This window comes from Silene latifolia, chromosome Y (assembly GCF_048544455.1).
Source record: "Silene latifolia isolate original U9 population chromosome Y, ASM4854445v1, whole genome shotgun sequence".
Taxonomy (NCBI): Eukaryota; Viridiplantae; Streptophyta; class Magnoliopsida; order Caryophyllales; family Caryophyllaceae; genus Silene; species Silene latifolia.
The window spans coordinates 132,583,127-132,600,409 of record NC_133538.1 but is presented as its reverse complement, the minus strand read 5'-3'; the positions used below and the strand labels follow the sequence as shown (position 1 = coordinate 132,600,409).

The 17,283-nt window shown below is 30.9% G+C and overlaps 1 protein-coding gene across 2 annotated transcripts in view; it reads right to left on the bottom strand.

Moving 5' to 3' along the window:
- Positions 1–895: 895 nt before the first annotated feature.
- The window catches only part of LOC141633090 (protein FORGETTER 1-like), a 61,949-nt gene continuing 45,561 nt past the window's right edge, over positions 896–17,283 (bottom strand). For both annotated transcript variants that reach the window (XM_074445575.1, XM_074445576.1), the window contains exons 31-32: positions 1,998–2,109; positions 896–1,286 (exon numbers count right to left, since the gene is read on the bottom strand). In XM_074445575.1, coding sequence (XP_074301676.1) covers positions 1,255–1,286; positions 1,998–2,109 — 144 coding nt within the window. In that variant the 3' untranslated portion in view covers positions 896–1,254. The remainder of the gene's footprint in view (positions 1,287–1,997; positions 2,110–17,283) is intronic.

Below are 17,283 nucleotides of genomic sequence, written 5' to 3'. Positions count from 1 at the left end.
GATCCAACGACTGACGCGCGTTCTCACCGTTCTCACGCTTGTGCCATTCTCATATGATCCAAAATCTAATAATAATAATAATAATAATAATAATAATAATAATAATAATAATAATAATAATAACAGTAATAATAACAGTAATAACAACAATAATAATAATAATAATAATAATAATAATAACAATAATAACAATAATAACAATAATAATAATAATAATAATAATAATAATAATAATAATAATAAATATATAATATTAATAAAAACTATTAAGTTTAAGATTCCCAAAATTGAAATTGGCTGAATTTAGTGGAGCTGAACTGAACTAAATGGAGCTGAGTTGAAATGAATCGAATCAATAGAATAAATAAACTGAATCGAAATTAATCAATAGAAATTGAAATTTGAACTAGAGTGAGTGAAAAAATAAGCCGAGAAAAATAAGGACTTTAATAAGGTTGGAAATGGGTGATGATAGTTAATAGTAAGAGTAAAATGGTCAAGTTTAAAGATTTGGTATCAAGAATTTAAAAAATAGAGATTTTTGGTATAAGTTTTGAAAAAAAAATTATCCTAGATATAAAATTTGAAAAAACATATTATAATAGGCATAAGTATCAATTTATCCTAATTATAACGAAGTTAATTAACCCGTTGCACCGCACGGGCATGAAAACTCAATAAGTTTTCGAGTTTTGTTTTAATATTTCTGAATTTTACTATAAAGTTTTTGAGTTCATTCACTTAAACATTAAGCTCGACAAATTACAATATAACTCAAAAACATTACATATAAGCTCAATTAAATTTAAGTTTTGACGGCAAAAAATTAAAATGTAACTTATAAACTTTAAAAAACTCGGAAAAAATACACATAAACTCAATAACAAATGAGGTATGAGGCATCCGATGTATGTTCTTATTTCTCATGAAAACTAGTTTAATATGAAACGAAGTAATAAGAGAAGTTGTTTGCTGTAACATTAATAAATAATTGTCCACCAACATCGCTGGGATTAGTTTATCAGCTAGACTATTCTTCTGGACATCCTATAATTACAAGGGCGATTTACAAAAAAGGGCCGAAAAATGGTGATACAATTCAGATTCAGGAGTAGGAAAACAAAACGGCTCTCCTATATACTACTGTGAAATCCCAACTGCCTTTAGCTTTTGGTGTATTTTGGACTAGCAACCACTTTGACTTGTAACTTCTCTTCTTTTGCAACTTGAAGAAAAAAAACCTCTTGGATATGCTCAGTCGTCAATATCTTGTACCCAAGCCAAGCCTGTAATCAATAAAAAAAAAATATACAGATCTGGCAACCAACAATATTTATAAGCAATTTGTTAATGATCAAAATTTAACACAATTAATTAGACCAATAATGCAAACTGTAAATACTCTCAATTGCAGATCGTGAAGATATTACGACACTTGTTCAGAGTGTTTGATCAGAACAAGAAATCCAGATAGCTAGCACATTGCAGACTGCAGACTTCCCGTAGGGCAGAAATGTCATGAATCAGGCCAATTGAGAATCGTATCTAGTCATTGAGGAAAGGCCAATCCAGAATTATATTTGTATATTAAAAAGATCTAAGAGTTACATGGAGGAAATTCATATTTATAGCCAATTGTAAACTATGTTACTCCGACTCCTTTGATTCTCCCATATACCCGTGCCCGACACTCGGACAAGGGTATGACACTTTGACACCTCATTTTAAGCCAAAATATGCATATTTTTCATAAAAATGGCCGAGTCCAACACTTGGACACGCACCCGTGTCGGATACTTCTAAACGAGTCCGAGCAACTTAGATTGTAAATGGTTTAAGCCCTAATGAAAATGTCTCTGATTCCATTTGTAATGTGACCATCTAATTAATACTTGATCAACTTTGAAACTATTTTCTGAGTGCGTTTCTCTACTAAAAACTTGACGTTTCTTTGGTTCAACAGCAGCATGAGAGAGAGAGAGAGAGAGAGAGAGAACCTTGAAGGACATCTTCAACAGCAGCATTTGGTATCAATAACCCAACTATACTTTGCTTATCTGTCGTTGTCTCAACACGGACAATCCGAATCCTCCTGTGGCTTTCACGGGCCTGATAATTTATTTGCATAGGAAAAAGCAAGGAAAAAAAATATATAAGCAAGCTTGAATGGCCTTAAAACAATGTTGTCACAAGGTGATTGATTGCTAGATTGTAAGGTATCCAACTTTGGACGACATATTCATCCCAAGAAAATAAACCCGATTTCAGGCAACACTTCAAGTAGCTAACAGCTCCTACACAGAATCTGTTTACTCAAACACGATATAAGCACATCATTGGATACTGTGAATTGCTAAAAAGTTGGAGAAACATCACAAAACGATTTTACCTGATCACCACCATTAAATAAAGCTTTTAAACAAAAGACAACATAATAGTCTATAATAGATTAGGGTATGGACTATGGACATGTTGGTCACACTTGGTTGAAAGCGTCAGACAGACGTTTCGACATCGCAAATTTGTATAAAATTTTCATGTTTAGTCGTAAATATAGTTTCTACTAGTCATGTCAGAAAAGGTGCTGCGTCAACATATAGCATTATAGCCAAAGTGAAATGTTAAAGTGAAATTATGATGGACAGTTAGCACTTCATTCTAAGCTTAAAATATCAGGAAACTCGGCAATTAGCAGAGTCGAAGCACCATAAAAGCTGCCATTAGAAAGTTTACCAAACAACGTTATGCATTATTTTGCATTTAACTACAGTCCTAAACATATACTCCGTGTCTGTTATATGAAGGGCTGTATTTGACTAGAATGTAAATTACAAATGCCTAACAAAGCTTGTCTTCCACAGCAGCCGTCATATGCTAGTATGCTACATATATCTTGTTATTGGACTTGCCAAAACTCAAAAATAAGTACAGAGCAAACTGTTACTCAAACCAAGAGATCCCACAAATATTTCAATCAGATTTAGCTGATTCACTCAAGCAGCCTACAAATCAATTCGCTCAATTTGCTAACTGATTCGCTAGAAAGATATCCAAATCAGTGAATTAGGATTGTTGTAGATAAAGAAAAATATGATGCTTGGGGGGTGTTTGTTTTATCCAATATAATTATGAGGTATGAGTTTGGAATGAGCCCAACCCATACCAAATGTTTCTCATACCATAGGAGGGGATGGGTATGAGATTGATACCCACGGGTATTTGTTAAAATAAATTAATTAGTTAATTAAAAAATGTGGAAAAAAAAAACTTATATGGAATATTCTAAATGAAATATTTTATATATTTATTCGAGTGTATCTTTATTTGCATGATTTTATAATATTTAAAAGAATCATTTAAAATATTGTATTTTAAAGTTTCTTATCTTTGATCGAATTCCAACCCCAATCCCCCTAACCACCCAGAAGTGTAACAAACACAAGGTATGAGGAATCAAATTACCACCCTGGTATGATTCCTTATTCTAAACCCATCCTCAATAGGAAGTCCCCGACGATTCCCTTCTAACAAATGCTCTTTCATTCATTTTTAACACCCAATACCCAGTTACCCACGCACTATGTCCAAAATGATAACCAAAATAATATATCAATATATATACTTCAAAAGAGGAACTTTTCGAGCAATTTCATTGGTCTAAGCTTTTGCAAACTACTTAAATTATAAAATGATAAATTTAAAAAATAATTATATATAAGAAATAAATCTAAATAAGGAATACAAAATAATGAATTCTTGTTATGCTAACGTCACATGTATTTGGTTTCTTCTAGAACTCAAGTGTAAATCAAATTTTTGCCTAAAAATTGTAGTATATATTTGTTTTGTCGTCAATTGCATGTTTGCTCATGATTGCAAGTGTAATTGCATCCAACAATGATTATTTATACCCGATTGCTTTTATTTAACATTGCTCATTCAATTATTTGGATCTTTCTATTCTTTCTTACTTGGCTATGTGGTATGCACGTTTTACATTATCCTTCTTGCTATATTAATGTTATTATGAATTTGTATGCAATATATCTCGATTTTTTTATTGATCTTATATATACGTCGTCACATTTGATTTTGATTTGTCGTTAATTATTAATCTTATATATACGTCGTCTTTTTTTATTTTGATTTGTCGTTAATTAAACATGTCAAGTTATGTGCATGTTTAATGGTATGTTTGACATAATAATGATTTAAGTTGGTGATCGACAATGATTCAAAAGGTATTTCTCAAATAATTAACTATACTCACACATTCATTTAGTTAGGTCCACTAAATCTTGAATTATCATTAGTTAATAAAGTGATAATTATTAACTATATATCATTAGCAGATTGTCAAACTTTGAAAATCTTTCACAAAAAAAAAAAAACCATAAATATATAGGGCTAGGTAGCACGGACACTCCTCATAATCAGCCGTCCCGTGTCCGACACTCGTCAGACACACGCCTAAACGTGTCGAACGCTTATAAAGACGTGTCTAACCTTCTTTTATTTGGGCATGTGTCCGACGTTTGTCCATGGTATTTGGGCACGTGTCTGATCCGTGTCCTTGGTATTTGGACATCATTTGGTGTGAATGATGTTATTTAGGCGAGAAATGAGTTGTCGAAAGACATTGATTAGAAGTTGGGTTTGGGTGAGAAATGAAAATGAGTTGTATTTAAGGCCAAGTTTTACCATCACTTATCTAAATTTGTTATCAAATACTTATGGAAAAAAAAAATCGAACTTTTATGACTATAAAATATACTCCCTCCTATTCACCGTTTTGTTCCCTTTTGTTGTGGGCACAAGGTTTTAGGAGGGAATAAAGTATGAATTGTGAGTTGGGTGAGGTTTGGTGATAGGAGAGATGAATGAATAATTAGGAATTAAATAATGAATTGTGAGTTGGGTGGGGTTTGGTGATAGGAGAGAGGAATGGATAATTAAGAATTAAATAAGGAATTGTGAGTTGGGTGGATTTGATGATAGGAGAGAAGAATAAATAAAATAAGAGTAAAAGTTTTCAAAAAAGGAAAGGGAAAGAAAACCTGAATAATCCGTTTAAGGAAATAGGAAAGAAAATGGTGAATAGGAGGGAGTATATTTTATTAAATTTAAATAACGTGTCCCGTGTCCTATATTTCATGGGATGCCGTGTCGCGTGTATGTGTCCGTGTACGTGTCCGTTTCGATGCTACCTAGGTGTGGGGTTGGAAGTCAAATGGATGACGTAATCTATATTTGTATTTTAAAGATTTGTGAGAGGAGAAGGTATAGAGAGTAGAGTAGTTCTTTATCAAATCCTTCTTTATGAGTATATTTGTATTCTAAGGAATTGTGAGAGGAGAAGGTATAGGGAGTAGTTCTTTATTGTAGCCTTCTTTATGAGCATATTTGTATTTTAAGGAATTGTGAGAGGAGAATGTGTACGGAGTAGTTCTTTATCAACTTTGTAGTATATTACATAGGTGATTAAAGGCGTCTTCTTATTTTCATCTTTTTTGGGTATATGAAGTTGTCAAATTGTTAATTTTATATATATATATAGAAGAGATCAACTAAGTCAATGTATATGTATTGAGTCCATAAGTTCTATTAAAGGCCATTGGATGGTGAAAATGGATGGCGAAAATCAACCCCAAAAAAGTGTGTTTAATAGCTAATCTCACCATGTCTCTCCTCCTTCACTAATCCACCCTAATTAATCACTAATTTACTATATATTTGTTTTCCACTCATCCATTTCTCTCTCATCTTACACATTTCACTTCTCTCAAACTCTAAAAAAAAAACGCAAATAAATCAAAAAATCCAAATAAATAAAAAACCCAAAAATCCAAATAAATAAAAAAAAACCCAAAACACCCAAAAAAAATCAAAAACCCAAAAAATCAAAAATCCAAACAAATAAAAAACTTCTCTTCCTCTACACCACCACCCCACCCGACACCACCCATCGCCACGACCCACCGTCTCACAACCGCCGCCGCCGCCGCCAACCCCACCGCAGCGTTTTATTTATTTTATTTTTTTTCTTTCGTTTTGGTGTTATTTTTTATGTTTTTAGTTGTTTTTTTCATTCGTTATTTTTGTTGTGTTTTTTTCATTCGTTATTTTTGTTGTCTTTTATTTTGTTTATTCTTGTCTTTTTATCTATTTTCTCAATTCTCGCTTTTTTTTACATTTTTTTTTCTTAAGATTTTAGGTAAAATAAATCTCATATAATAAGTTAATTTTAATCTTTTTGAAAAAATAACTTTATTATCTCGTTTTGTGGTGGTAGTTTGGTGGACTAAAGTTATACAAAAAATGGACTAAAGTTATACTCCCTCCAATTTCCTATGTTTGCCCCATAAAATAATGAAATGTGAGGTATATTTTAATGAAATGGGGCAAACTTAGAAAAATGGAGGAAGTACAAAAATGGACTAAAGTTATACAAATATGGACTAAAGTTATACAAAAATGGACTAAAGTTATACAAATATGGACTAAACGTATAACTCCACTTAGTAAATGTATAACTTATACTCGTAAATGTATAACTCTAGTAACGATATGAGTAACTTCTACTCAATGAATGTATAACTCCAGTAGGAATGTGTGTAATTTCAATGAAAGTATAACTTTTGTTTTTTCATTTCTCTTTGTTGACAAATAAAAAAAATATAAGTATAACAACAAAAAATAACAAATAAAAACCAACACTATAAATTTGAATTTACATAAGTACTGTTTGTATAACTTTAGTCAATTTTTGTATAACTTTAGTTCATTTTTGTATAATTTTAGTCAATTTTTGTATAACTTTAGTTCATTTTTGTATAATTTTAGTCTTTATTTGTATAACTTTAGTCGATTTTTGTATAACTTTAGTCCATTTTTGTATAATTTTAGTCCTTATTTGTCCAACACCGACACACAAATACCAAAGAAATACAAGTAATTAGAAATTTTGTCCAAAATTGTATAACTTTAGTCCAAAATCGTATAACTTCACTGGCAAATTTGTGTAAGTTTTAGTCATATAGTCCAATCAACATCATTTTTTGTATAACTTTAGTCCAAATTTGTATAACTTTAGTCCAAAATTGTATAACTTTAGGAATATAAATTCAGATTTAAAACCAACACAATAAGAAGATGAGATTAAAGTCCATAATAGTCCAAAATATGGAACTTTAAAAAAAAATATAAATAAAAAAACCGAAATACTGAAAACTAAATCTGAAAGTTTTGTAACACTGAAAATTGCAAAAACACAAAAAAAAAAAAAAAAAAAAAAAAAAACAATAATATTGCAAAAAAAAAAAAACCCATCTAAACTTTAGTCCAAAAAAAAATTTAAAATAAAATAAAAAACAAAAAAAAACAAAGATCTAACAAAAAAGAATTAAATAGCAACCAAAATTGTACATAATGCGATTGTAGTTGCACATATTGTCAACAAAAATTAACAATTTAAAAAAAAAAGTAAATATAAAAAAAATAGATCTAAAATTCAACCCTTAAAATATTAAATCTCTTAACTTTAATATTTCAAGGGTGTAACTTTAGTACTAAATAGTATAACTTTAGTGGTAAATAATGTAACTTTAATGTTTAAAGAGTATAACTTTAATCGTAAATGGTATAACTTTAATCGTAAAGAATACAACTTTAGTCGGAAACAGTAAAACTTTAATTCCAACAAAGTTCTAAAACAAAAAAAAATTATCAAATTAATATATAGCAAGACTAAAATCTAAAATAAAGTTACACTAATTCATATTTTTATATAAAAATATATAGCAAGACTAAAATCAAAAATTAACGACAACAACTATATTAAATCTACGACAACTACACATAATGAGAGAATATAAAATAAGACGATATTTAACATAAGAGATATGAAAAAAATATACTAGATCTAAAAATATGAGATTTTAAAAAAGAACAAAAATGTACAAAACCGGTTCTGAAAATAATAACGAAAACAACCACCCTGACAACAATAACAATAACAACACCAATTAAAAATTACAAATTAAAAAAAAAAAAAAAAAAAAATTGAAATACACGGCTAACAGGAACGATTACAAGACCACACACCCAAATCGAAATCAGCTAAAAACAAAAGAAACAAAAAAAATTAACAAGCAAAAAAACAAATCGAAAACCGGTTTCGTGGCTGTGTTGTTGTTGTTGTATTCGTGGAGTTGTTGCGGTGGTGGAGGGAGGAGGAAGGCGGGGGTGGTAGAGAGGAGGGTGACTAGGGGAAGGTGCAGGCGGGTTTCGCGGTTTGTGGTGGCAGGCGGGTTTGGTGGTGGCGAGGGGAAGGCCGGTTGTGGATGCAGGTGTTGGTGGGTCTAGACGACGTGAAGGGTGGTTCGTGGCAGGTGATGGCAGTTGTGGGGTGGTTCGTGGTGGTGGAAGGGTGGTGGTGGAAGGTTGGTGTTGTTGATGAAGTTGTGTTTGGTTTTTTGTTTGGTTTTTTTTGTTTGTTTTTTTGTGTTTTGGTTTTAGTTTTTTTTGGTTGGTTTTTTTTTTTAGAGAATGAGAGAGAATGGGATGAGAGAAGTGAGGGAGAATGAATAATGAGGAAGTGAGTAGGGAGATTAGAATGGGCAAGGAGTTATACGATTAGGAAGAGTTATGGAGGGAGATTTGTGACCCTTCAATGAGATGTAATCTCATGCTTCCATCCAAAGGCCCTTATAAGGACTTAGGGACTCATATAATATGAGAGACTCATGAGAATATATATATATATACTCCCTCCTATTCCAGATAATCGTCCCATTGTCTATTTCCGTCTAGTCGGGTAACTGTCCATTGTCTATTTTTGGTAAGTGTTGTGTGGTCCAAATTCAATTCCATTTCCCTCTATTCACATAACTGTCCCATTATCCGTTTTGTGTGGTCTAAACTCACTTTCTTAATTCTTGTGCCATTTTCACAATGGGACGGTTATTTTGCGGGAGTCAAATGGATATGCTGGTGAGAACGTAAAAGCGAATATGACATCTTTTCTTTGTTTTGAGAACAAGGACTCAATAAGATGAAGTTTTCTTAAAACTATTAGGTAAATAAATGATAAATAATTGAAGGTGGATTAATAATTTTTATATCCAAGGAACACTTTTGTTTTATTAAAGGTGGATTAATAATTTTGTCATACACTCATACATACTGTAATGAGTATTTATGATTTGGGTGGTAGAACATCAAATTATGAGTTTAAACAATTAATAGGTGTAGTTTTATTAAAACTTAAAATAAATGTTAAATAATTGGTACATAAGAAGTAATAATGTAATATACTCCGTATTATCATAGTGTATAGTGTTTCGCACCAAAAAAAAAAATCATAGTGTATGCTATTTGTGTTTCAGATGTCTTTATGGACTTTAATTGTGAACTATTTGTGTTTTCTTAAGTGAAGTAGTTATTACAAATTTTAATGTAGCACAAAATGTTGGAAGAGAACTATTATGCATGGCTCGATAATTATTAATCAGTAATAAGATGAAAATTGTATTAAAAATTATTCGAAGTTCTTATGATCTTTTAAGTCAAATAACTTAATATAGTAATAAGAAAAATCAAAATATGGTATTAATATCAAATGTAGATAAATAAAAGATAAGTTTTGGTTGAAATTTGGAATATACTAGGTAGTATCCCGTGCTTCGCGCGGCCTGTTTTAAAATTTTATTATTTTATTTGAAGGAAAATTATATAATCCATGTATGATCTTTAATATTTTTACTTAGAAATAAAAATAAAAAAAATTTTCTCAAATTTACTTTTTTTAGGTTCAAGTTCAATGTTTTAAAATAAAATACATGCAATTTTAATTATTAAAACTAATAAGTGATAATTAATTATGCATGATAAACGTTTTATAAATAAATTTGTTATTTATCTAATATCATATTAATTAAAATAAAATTTATTCAAATAACGCAACGATGAACATTGAGTTCTCACATTATATTATTTAACGATACATTATCTCCCGAATCAGTTAATATTTGTTCAAAATGATGTGAACATAATTTATGTAATATATATTTTTTTTTATGTACAACGTGTGACATTTATATATCAAACATATAGCGTCCAAACTCAACTTATTTAATTCTTTTGATTGTGTTCTGCAAGTGCTATGTGTCAAACATATTTATAAGAAATTTACACCTTTTGTTTTTTTAAACAACTATCAATTATATTATTATTTTTCTACAATGATGTTCAATAAATTACCTGTAAATGAAATAGGTTGAACTTTCTCAATTTTTTTTTTGAGGTTTAATTTCAAAGTATTTGAAAAATAACATATAAAATATTTAACTAAAAGTAATATTTAGTTAGTCATAATCAATATTTTATACGTGACACATACATATTTAATTGAAGATATTAAAGAAAAATGTAACGTGTTTTCTACTTTTTCATGGCGTTTATAATACTATATTACTTAATAATCATTACTTTTGTTTTGATTATTTAAATATACTCGCGATCAATGTGTTACCGTGTACATACATACTCCTTATCACACTATTTAAGCCTATCAAAATCTCACATGTATTCAATTTCTCGTAATATAATTTTTTTCTCGTAATATAATTTTTTTCTTTCTTACGCTATAAAAACTTATCTCTTAGCAGTTTTCATTAAGTTCTATTTTTAATAAATACAATTGACTCTCCCAAATATTCTTACCGAATTTAAAGGTCTAAGTTTTATAACTTTCTGAAAATATTTTTTTACGTAAATATAAAATATCAAAATATTTCAATAAATATAATCAAAATTATACTCAATTGAAAGCATTTTTTGCAATGAACGTAATTATTTATATTTTAGAATTTTTATCAAAATAATTTTTTACTAAATTTAGAATCAAATTACCGTAATTTTTTATATAATTGTATAATAAATTTATTAAACTCTAATGAATATTTTGGTGATATTACACAACATTTATTATGCTCATATTAAATGATTAAATGTAATTAATGCTTGTCATTAAGGCAGTATAGGACATGTGGCGCATCCACAAAGCTTTCAACCCAATTTTTTTTTTATATATATATATATATATATATATATATATATATATATATATATATATATATATATATATAGAAGAAGGATCAAGTGAGTCCACCCAAATTCATTGAGTCCATAAGTCCTCTTAAGGGCCATTGAAAAGATAGGATGGAGGGTTGAGATTGAAGGGGAAAAGGGAGGGATTAATGCTAAATGAAGGGGATTGAAGCTAATTAATCACTTTTCCTCACTACCTTCACTAATCAACCACTAATTTTACTATATAACATTTATTTTTCACTCACTTCTCTCTCATCTCACACAATTATCATTCCTCTCATCTCTCTAAAAATCAAAAAAATTCAATTCCTCTCAAAAATCCAACAAAAATCAAAAACCAAATAATTCAAAAAAAATCAAAAAAAAAAAAAAAATTTCCCCCTCATTATCCTCATCAGTCATCACCCACCACTCACACACCCGCCACCACCAGGACACACCTCTCCTGCCGGCCACTCACACACCACCATACACCCACACACCCGTCACCACCACTCCCACCATCTACCCACACCCGTCACCACCACTCCCCACCACTCCCCGCACACCCGTCACCACCACTCACACGACCCGACCAAAAACGCCACACACCAGATCTCCTCCCCTCCTTTGCCACCTTCTCTCTCCCGCATCTCCCGAAAAACGCCCACCCACCACCGCACTCCTCTCTCCCGCTTCTTCCAGGTCTGACCAATACCACCACACACAACCCCATAAAAAGCCAGTTCCAAAAGCCACCGTCCTTCCTCCGACCACAGCCCGAAACACCTCTTCCCGCGCCCTTCTTTTTTTTTCGATCCGAGCCACCAAACATATCCACCGCCACCGCTTCTCTTCCTCTCCCTTTGCGCTCCTTTCTCTCCTCCTCTGCTCGCGGTGCTACTCTTGCCCTCCACCACCACGACAAAATCCTCCTACTTTAAACTATTCTACATCGTTTTTTTGGTTGAATGGTGGTGGATGTGGTTTTTGGTTTGTTTTTTGTTTATGGTTTTCAGATCTTGCGTTTACATGTTTTGTTTTCAGTTTTAAACGTTTTTTTTTTTTGTTTTTTGTTTTTTTTTATGGTCTTGTTTTATATTTTTAGATCTCGTCTTTTAAAAATCCGTCTTCTTTTATATTGTGAGATACTTTTATATCTTCAAAATAAATACACTCAAAGAACTTTTTTAAAATTTTTAGATCTACTTTTATTTTTAGATCTATAAAATAGATACTTGGTCTTTTTAAGATCTGTTTTTGTTATTCGTTGATGTTATTGTTATTGTTCCAGATTTATACTCGTATTTTTTTACATTTACACTTGTATTTCTTTACATTTACACTCATATTTCTTTACATTTACACGCATTTTTCAGATTTATACTTATAATTCTTTACATTTACACTCATATTTCTTTACATTTACACTTATATTTCTTTACATTTACACCCATTTTTCAGATTTACACTCATATTTCTTTACAATTACACTCGTACTTCTTTACATTTACACTCATAAATTTTACATTTACACTCATATTTCTTTACATTTACACTCATATATTTGTACATTTACACTTGTTAAATTTATATAGATTTGCACTAATATATTTTTGTGGATATGAGTTGGTGGTGGAGGACGACTGGTGGTTGTGTTTCGTTAGTAGTCGGACTAAAGTTTTACTCGTAAAGGACCAAAATTACACTTATAAAGGACCAAAGTCACACTCAAAGGACCAAATTTACACTCTTAAACCTTCAAGTTTACACTTAAAATACTACATTTACACTCGGAAAACATCACATTTACACTTGTAAAATGTTAAAATTATATAAATTCAAAATTTCCGTCACAAAAAATCAAATTTACACTCTTAAAATGTTACATTTACACTCGTAAAACATCACATTTACACTTGTAAAATGTTAAAATTATATAAATTCAAAATTTCCGTCACAAAAAATCAAATTTACACTCTTAAAATGTTACATTTACACTCCTAAAACATCACATTTACACTTGTAAAACTCATACAACATTACATTTACACTTCTGAAAACTTCTGAAATCTGAAACTCAAAACTGATTAATTCGGGGCTAGAGAGAGAAAGAAAAATTAATTAGTGTATAGAAATTTGATTATTGGTAATTTTTTTTGGTAATTTTCAATCTCAACCACCCATCTCAATCCAACCATCCACATTTTTTATCTTTTCTTTTTAATGTCTTTAATCAAATTCATCTCAACCATCCATTGAGTCCATCCAATGGCCCTTTATAGACTTTGGACTCTCTCTCTCTCTCTCTCTCTCTCTCTCTCTCTCTCTCTCTCTCTCTTCTCTCTCTCTCTCTCTCTCTCTCTCTCTCTCTCTCTCTCTCTCTATATATCTCTCTCTCTCTCTCTCTCTCTCTCTCTCTCTCTCTCTCTCTCTCTCTCTCTCTCTCTCTCTCTCTCTCTCTCTCTCTCTCTCTCTCTCTCTCTCTCTCTCTCTCTCTCTCTCTCTCTCTCTCTCTCTCTCTCTCTCTCTCTCTCTCTCTCTCTCTCTCTCTCTCTCTCTCTCTCTCTCTCTCTCTCTCTCTCTCTCTCTCTCTCTATATATATATATATATATATATATATATAGAGAGTGGTTCTTATAAGGTCCTCTTATCATATAAGTCCCTAAGTCCTTATAAGGGCTTTTGGATGGAAGGGATGGAGGGATGAGATTACATCTCATCAAGGGTCACAATTCACCCTCCCTAATCTTCTTCCCCTAATCGTATAACTCTACCTAATTTTGTATAACTCTACCACCATTCTAATCTCCCAACTCACATCCTCATTATTCATTCATTCACATTTCTCTCATACACTCATTCTCTCTCATCTTTCTCTCTCATTCTCTCAAAAAAAAAAAATCAAAAAAAAACAAATCAACAAAAAAAAAACCAACAAAAAAAAAACCAAAAAAAAGAAAAACAAGAGAACAACAGACCCACCACCACCGAGAACCACCTCCCTCCCTCATCACCCACTGCTCACCAACCAAACCATCCACCACATCTCCTAACCCGGCTTCAACCACCGCACGCCGATACCACCACTGACGACCTCCACCACACCACACGCTCTCTACCCCTCCGTCTTTCCTCCTCCTGCAGCCACCACAACACCACCCCACCAACACCAAACCGGACATCCACCATTTCTCCCTCCGTCATGACTCTCCGCCCTTCCTCCGCATTTCTCCCTCCGTCATGCCTCTCGCCTTCCTTCCGCCTCCGAAAACCACCCCCACCAAACGGACATCCACCATCGACCCCACCACCAAACCGGACGGCCACCACAAACCACGAAACCACCGCCATCTGTCGTCTCCCTCTTGTCTCAGATCTACCCGGAAAACGCCACCACCGTCTCATGCCGCCCTCCTTCCTCCCCCATCACCACCGAGCCCACCACTCATTTCTCCATCCTCTCCTTCAAATCTGCAATTTTTTTTTAACTTTCTTTTTTCGATTTGTTTTGTTTTGTTTACAAAACCGTACCCTTTTTTTGTTTTGTTTATGCGTTTATTGTTTATGCGTTTATGCGTTTATTGTTTTGTTGTTATGTCCCTTTTTTGTTCTTTTTTGTTTTTATTTTGTTATTTTGTTTTGATTTTGTTTTGATTCTTGTTGTTTTTTTTATTTTGTTATTTTGTTTTGATTTTGTTTTCCTTAGATTTACGAGTTTTTTTGTTAGATTAACGGTTTTTTTTTTTCCTTATTGATTTTAATTTTTCATATTTAATTGATTTTTATAAAAGTTACACTATTTATGACTAAAGTTATACAATTAAAACATTAAAGTTATACATCTTGTCTATTAAAGTTATACACTGCGTGCATTAGAGTTATACACACGATATTTACATTTGGTTTTTTTTTTTTGTTATTTGGTTTTTTTTTAATTGTTATTTAAATCTTGTTGTTGTTATTTGATTTTTTGGACTAAAGTTATACATCTTGTCTATTAAAGTTATACACTATGTGCATTAGAGTTATACACACGATATTTAAATTTGGTTTTGTTATTTTTTTTTTTTTTTATTGTTATTTGGTTTATTTCAGATTTCGGGTTGGGTTGGGTTGTTGGTTTTTTTTTTTTTTTTTTTTTGTTATTTACTTATTATGTTGTTATTTATTTAGATCTAGTTTTTAGATTTTTAGATTTGTTTTAGATTTTTCATATTATTTTTTTTGTTTTTTTGTTGTTATTTTTTTTTTGACTAGAGTTATACATCAAATGCCTAGAGTTATACATTGTATGTCTAGAGTTATACTGATTGTGACTAGAGTTTTACATCTTTTGACTAGAATTATAAATATTTTTACTAGAGTTATACATTAAATGCCTAGAGTTATACATTATATGCCTAGAGTTATACATCATATGCATAGAGTTATACATTATATGACTAAAGTTATACAATTTTGGACTAAAGTTTTACAAATATGGACTAAAGTTATACATATGAAGGACTAGAGTTATACAATTATGGACTAAAGTTATACAAAAATTGGACTAAAGTTATACAAAAATTGGACTAAAGTTATACAAAAATGAACCAAAGTTATACAAAAATGCACCAAAGTTATACAAAAAATGGACTAAAGTTATAAAAAAAATTGGACTAAAGTTATACAAAAATTGGACTAAAGTTATACAAAAATTGGACCAAAGTTATACAAAAATGAACCAAAGTTATACAAAAATAGACCAGAGTTATAAAAAAATGCACCAAAGTTATACAAAAAATGGACTAAAGTTATACAAAAAAATGGACTAAAGTTCTACAAAAATTGGACTAAAGTTATACAAAAATGCACCAGAGTTATACAAACATGCACCAAAGTTGTACAAAAATGCACTGAGTTATACAAACATGCACCAAAGTCCATTTTTGTATAACTTTAGTCCATTTTTTGTATAACTTTGGTCCATTTTTGTATAACTCTGGTGCATTTTTGTATAACTCTGGTGCATTTTTGTATAACTTTAGTCCATTTTTTGTATAACTTTGGTGCATTTTTTGTATAACTCAGTTCATTTTTGTATAACTCCTGTTCATTTTTGTATAACTTTGGTCCATTTTTGTATAACTTTAATCCATTTTTGTATAACTTTGGTCTATTTTTGTATAACTTCATTCCTTTTTTGTATAACTTTAGTCCATATTTGTATAACTTTGGTCCATTCTTGTATAACTTTGGTTCATTCTTGTATAACTTTGGTTCATTTTTGTATAACTCTGGTTCATTTTTGTATAACTTTAGTCCAATTTTTTGTATAACTTTAGTCCATTTTTTGTATAACTTTGGTGCATTTTTGTATAACTTTGGTCATAAAATGTATAACTTTAGTCGTAAATAGTTAAAAAATCAAACAATAAATATGAAAAATATGAAAAAAAAAAAAAATAATAACAAAAACCAAAAAAACTCATAATAACAAAAACAAAAAACCAAATAACAATAATAAAACCAAAAAACCAACAACCCAACCAAACCCGAAATCTAAAATAAACCAAATAACAAGATTTAAAACCCGAAATCTTTAAAAAAAAGTATAACAAGAAGAGATTTGAGAAAATGAATAAAAAAGGAGAAGTAACAAAATAAAAGAAAATAAAAGACAACAACAAAAAATGAATAGAAAAAACAACTCAAAACATGAAAATAAAGACCAAACGCGAAAAAAAAAAAAAAAAAAAAAAAAAAAAAAAAAAAAGTTGGCGGCGGTGCGGTGGCGGCGGTGCGGTGGCGGCGGTGGTGGGCGGTGAGTTGGTGTCGGGTGGGATAGTGGTGGGTGGTGGTGAATGAGGAAGAGAAGAATGAATGATTTATTTGGGTTTTTTGATTTAATTGGATTTTTTGGGTTTTTTGATTTAATTGGATTTTTTGGGTTTTATTTATTTATTTGGGTTTTGGGTTTTTTATTTATTTGGATTTTTTGGGTTTTTATTTTTTTGGGGTTTTAGAGAGAAGATGAGTTGTGTGATATATGAGAGAAGTGGATGAGAGGAAAAGAAGTTATAGTGAATTAGTGATTAATTAGAAGGATTAGTGAAGGAGGAGAGAATGAGTGATATTAGTACATAAACACACTTTTGGAGGTTGATCTTGGCCATCCATCTCCCTCCATCCAATGGCTCACAATAGGA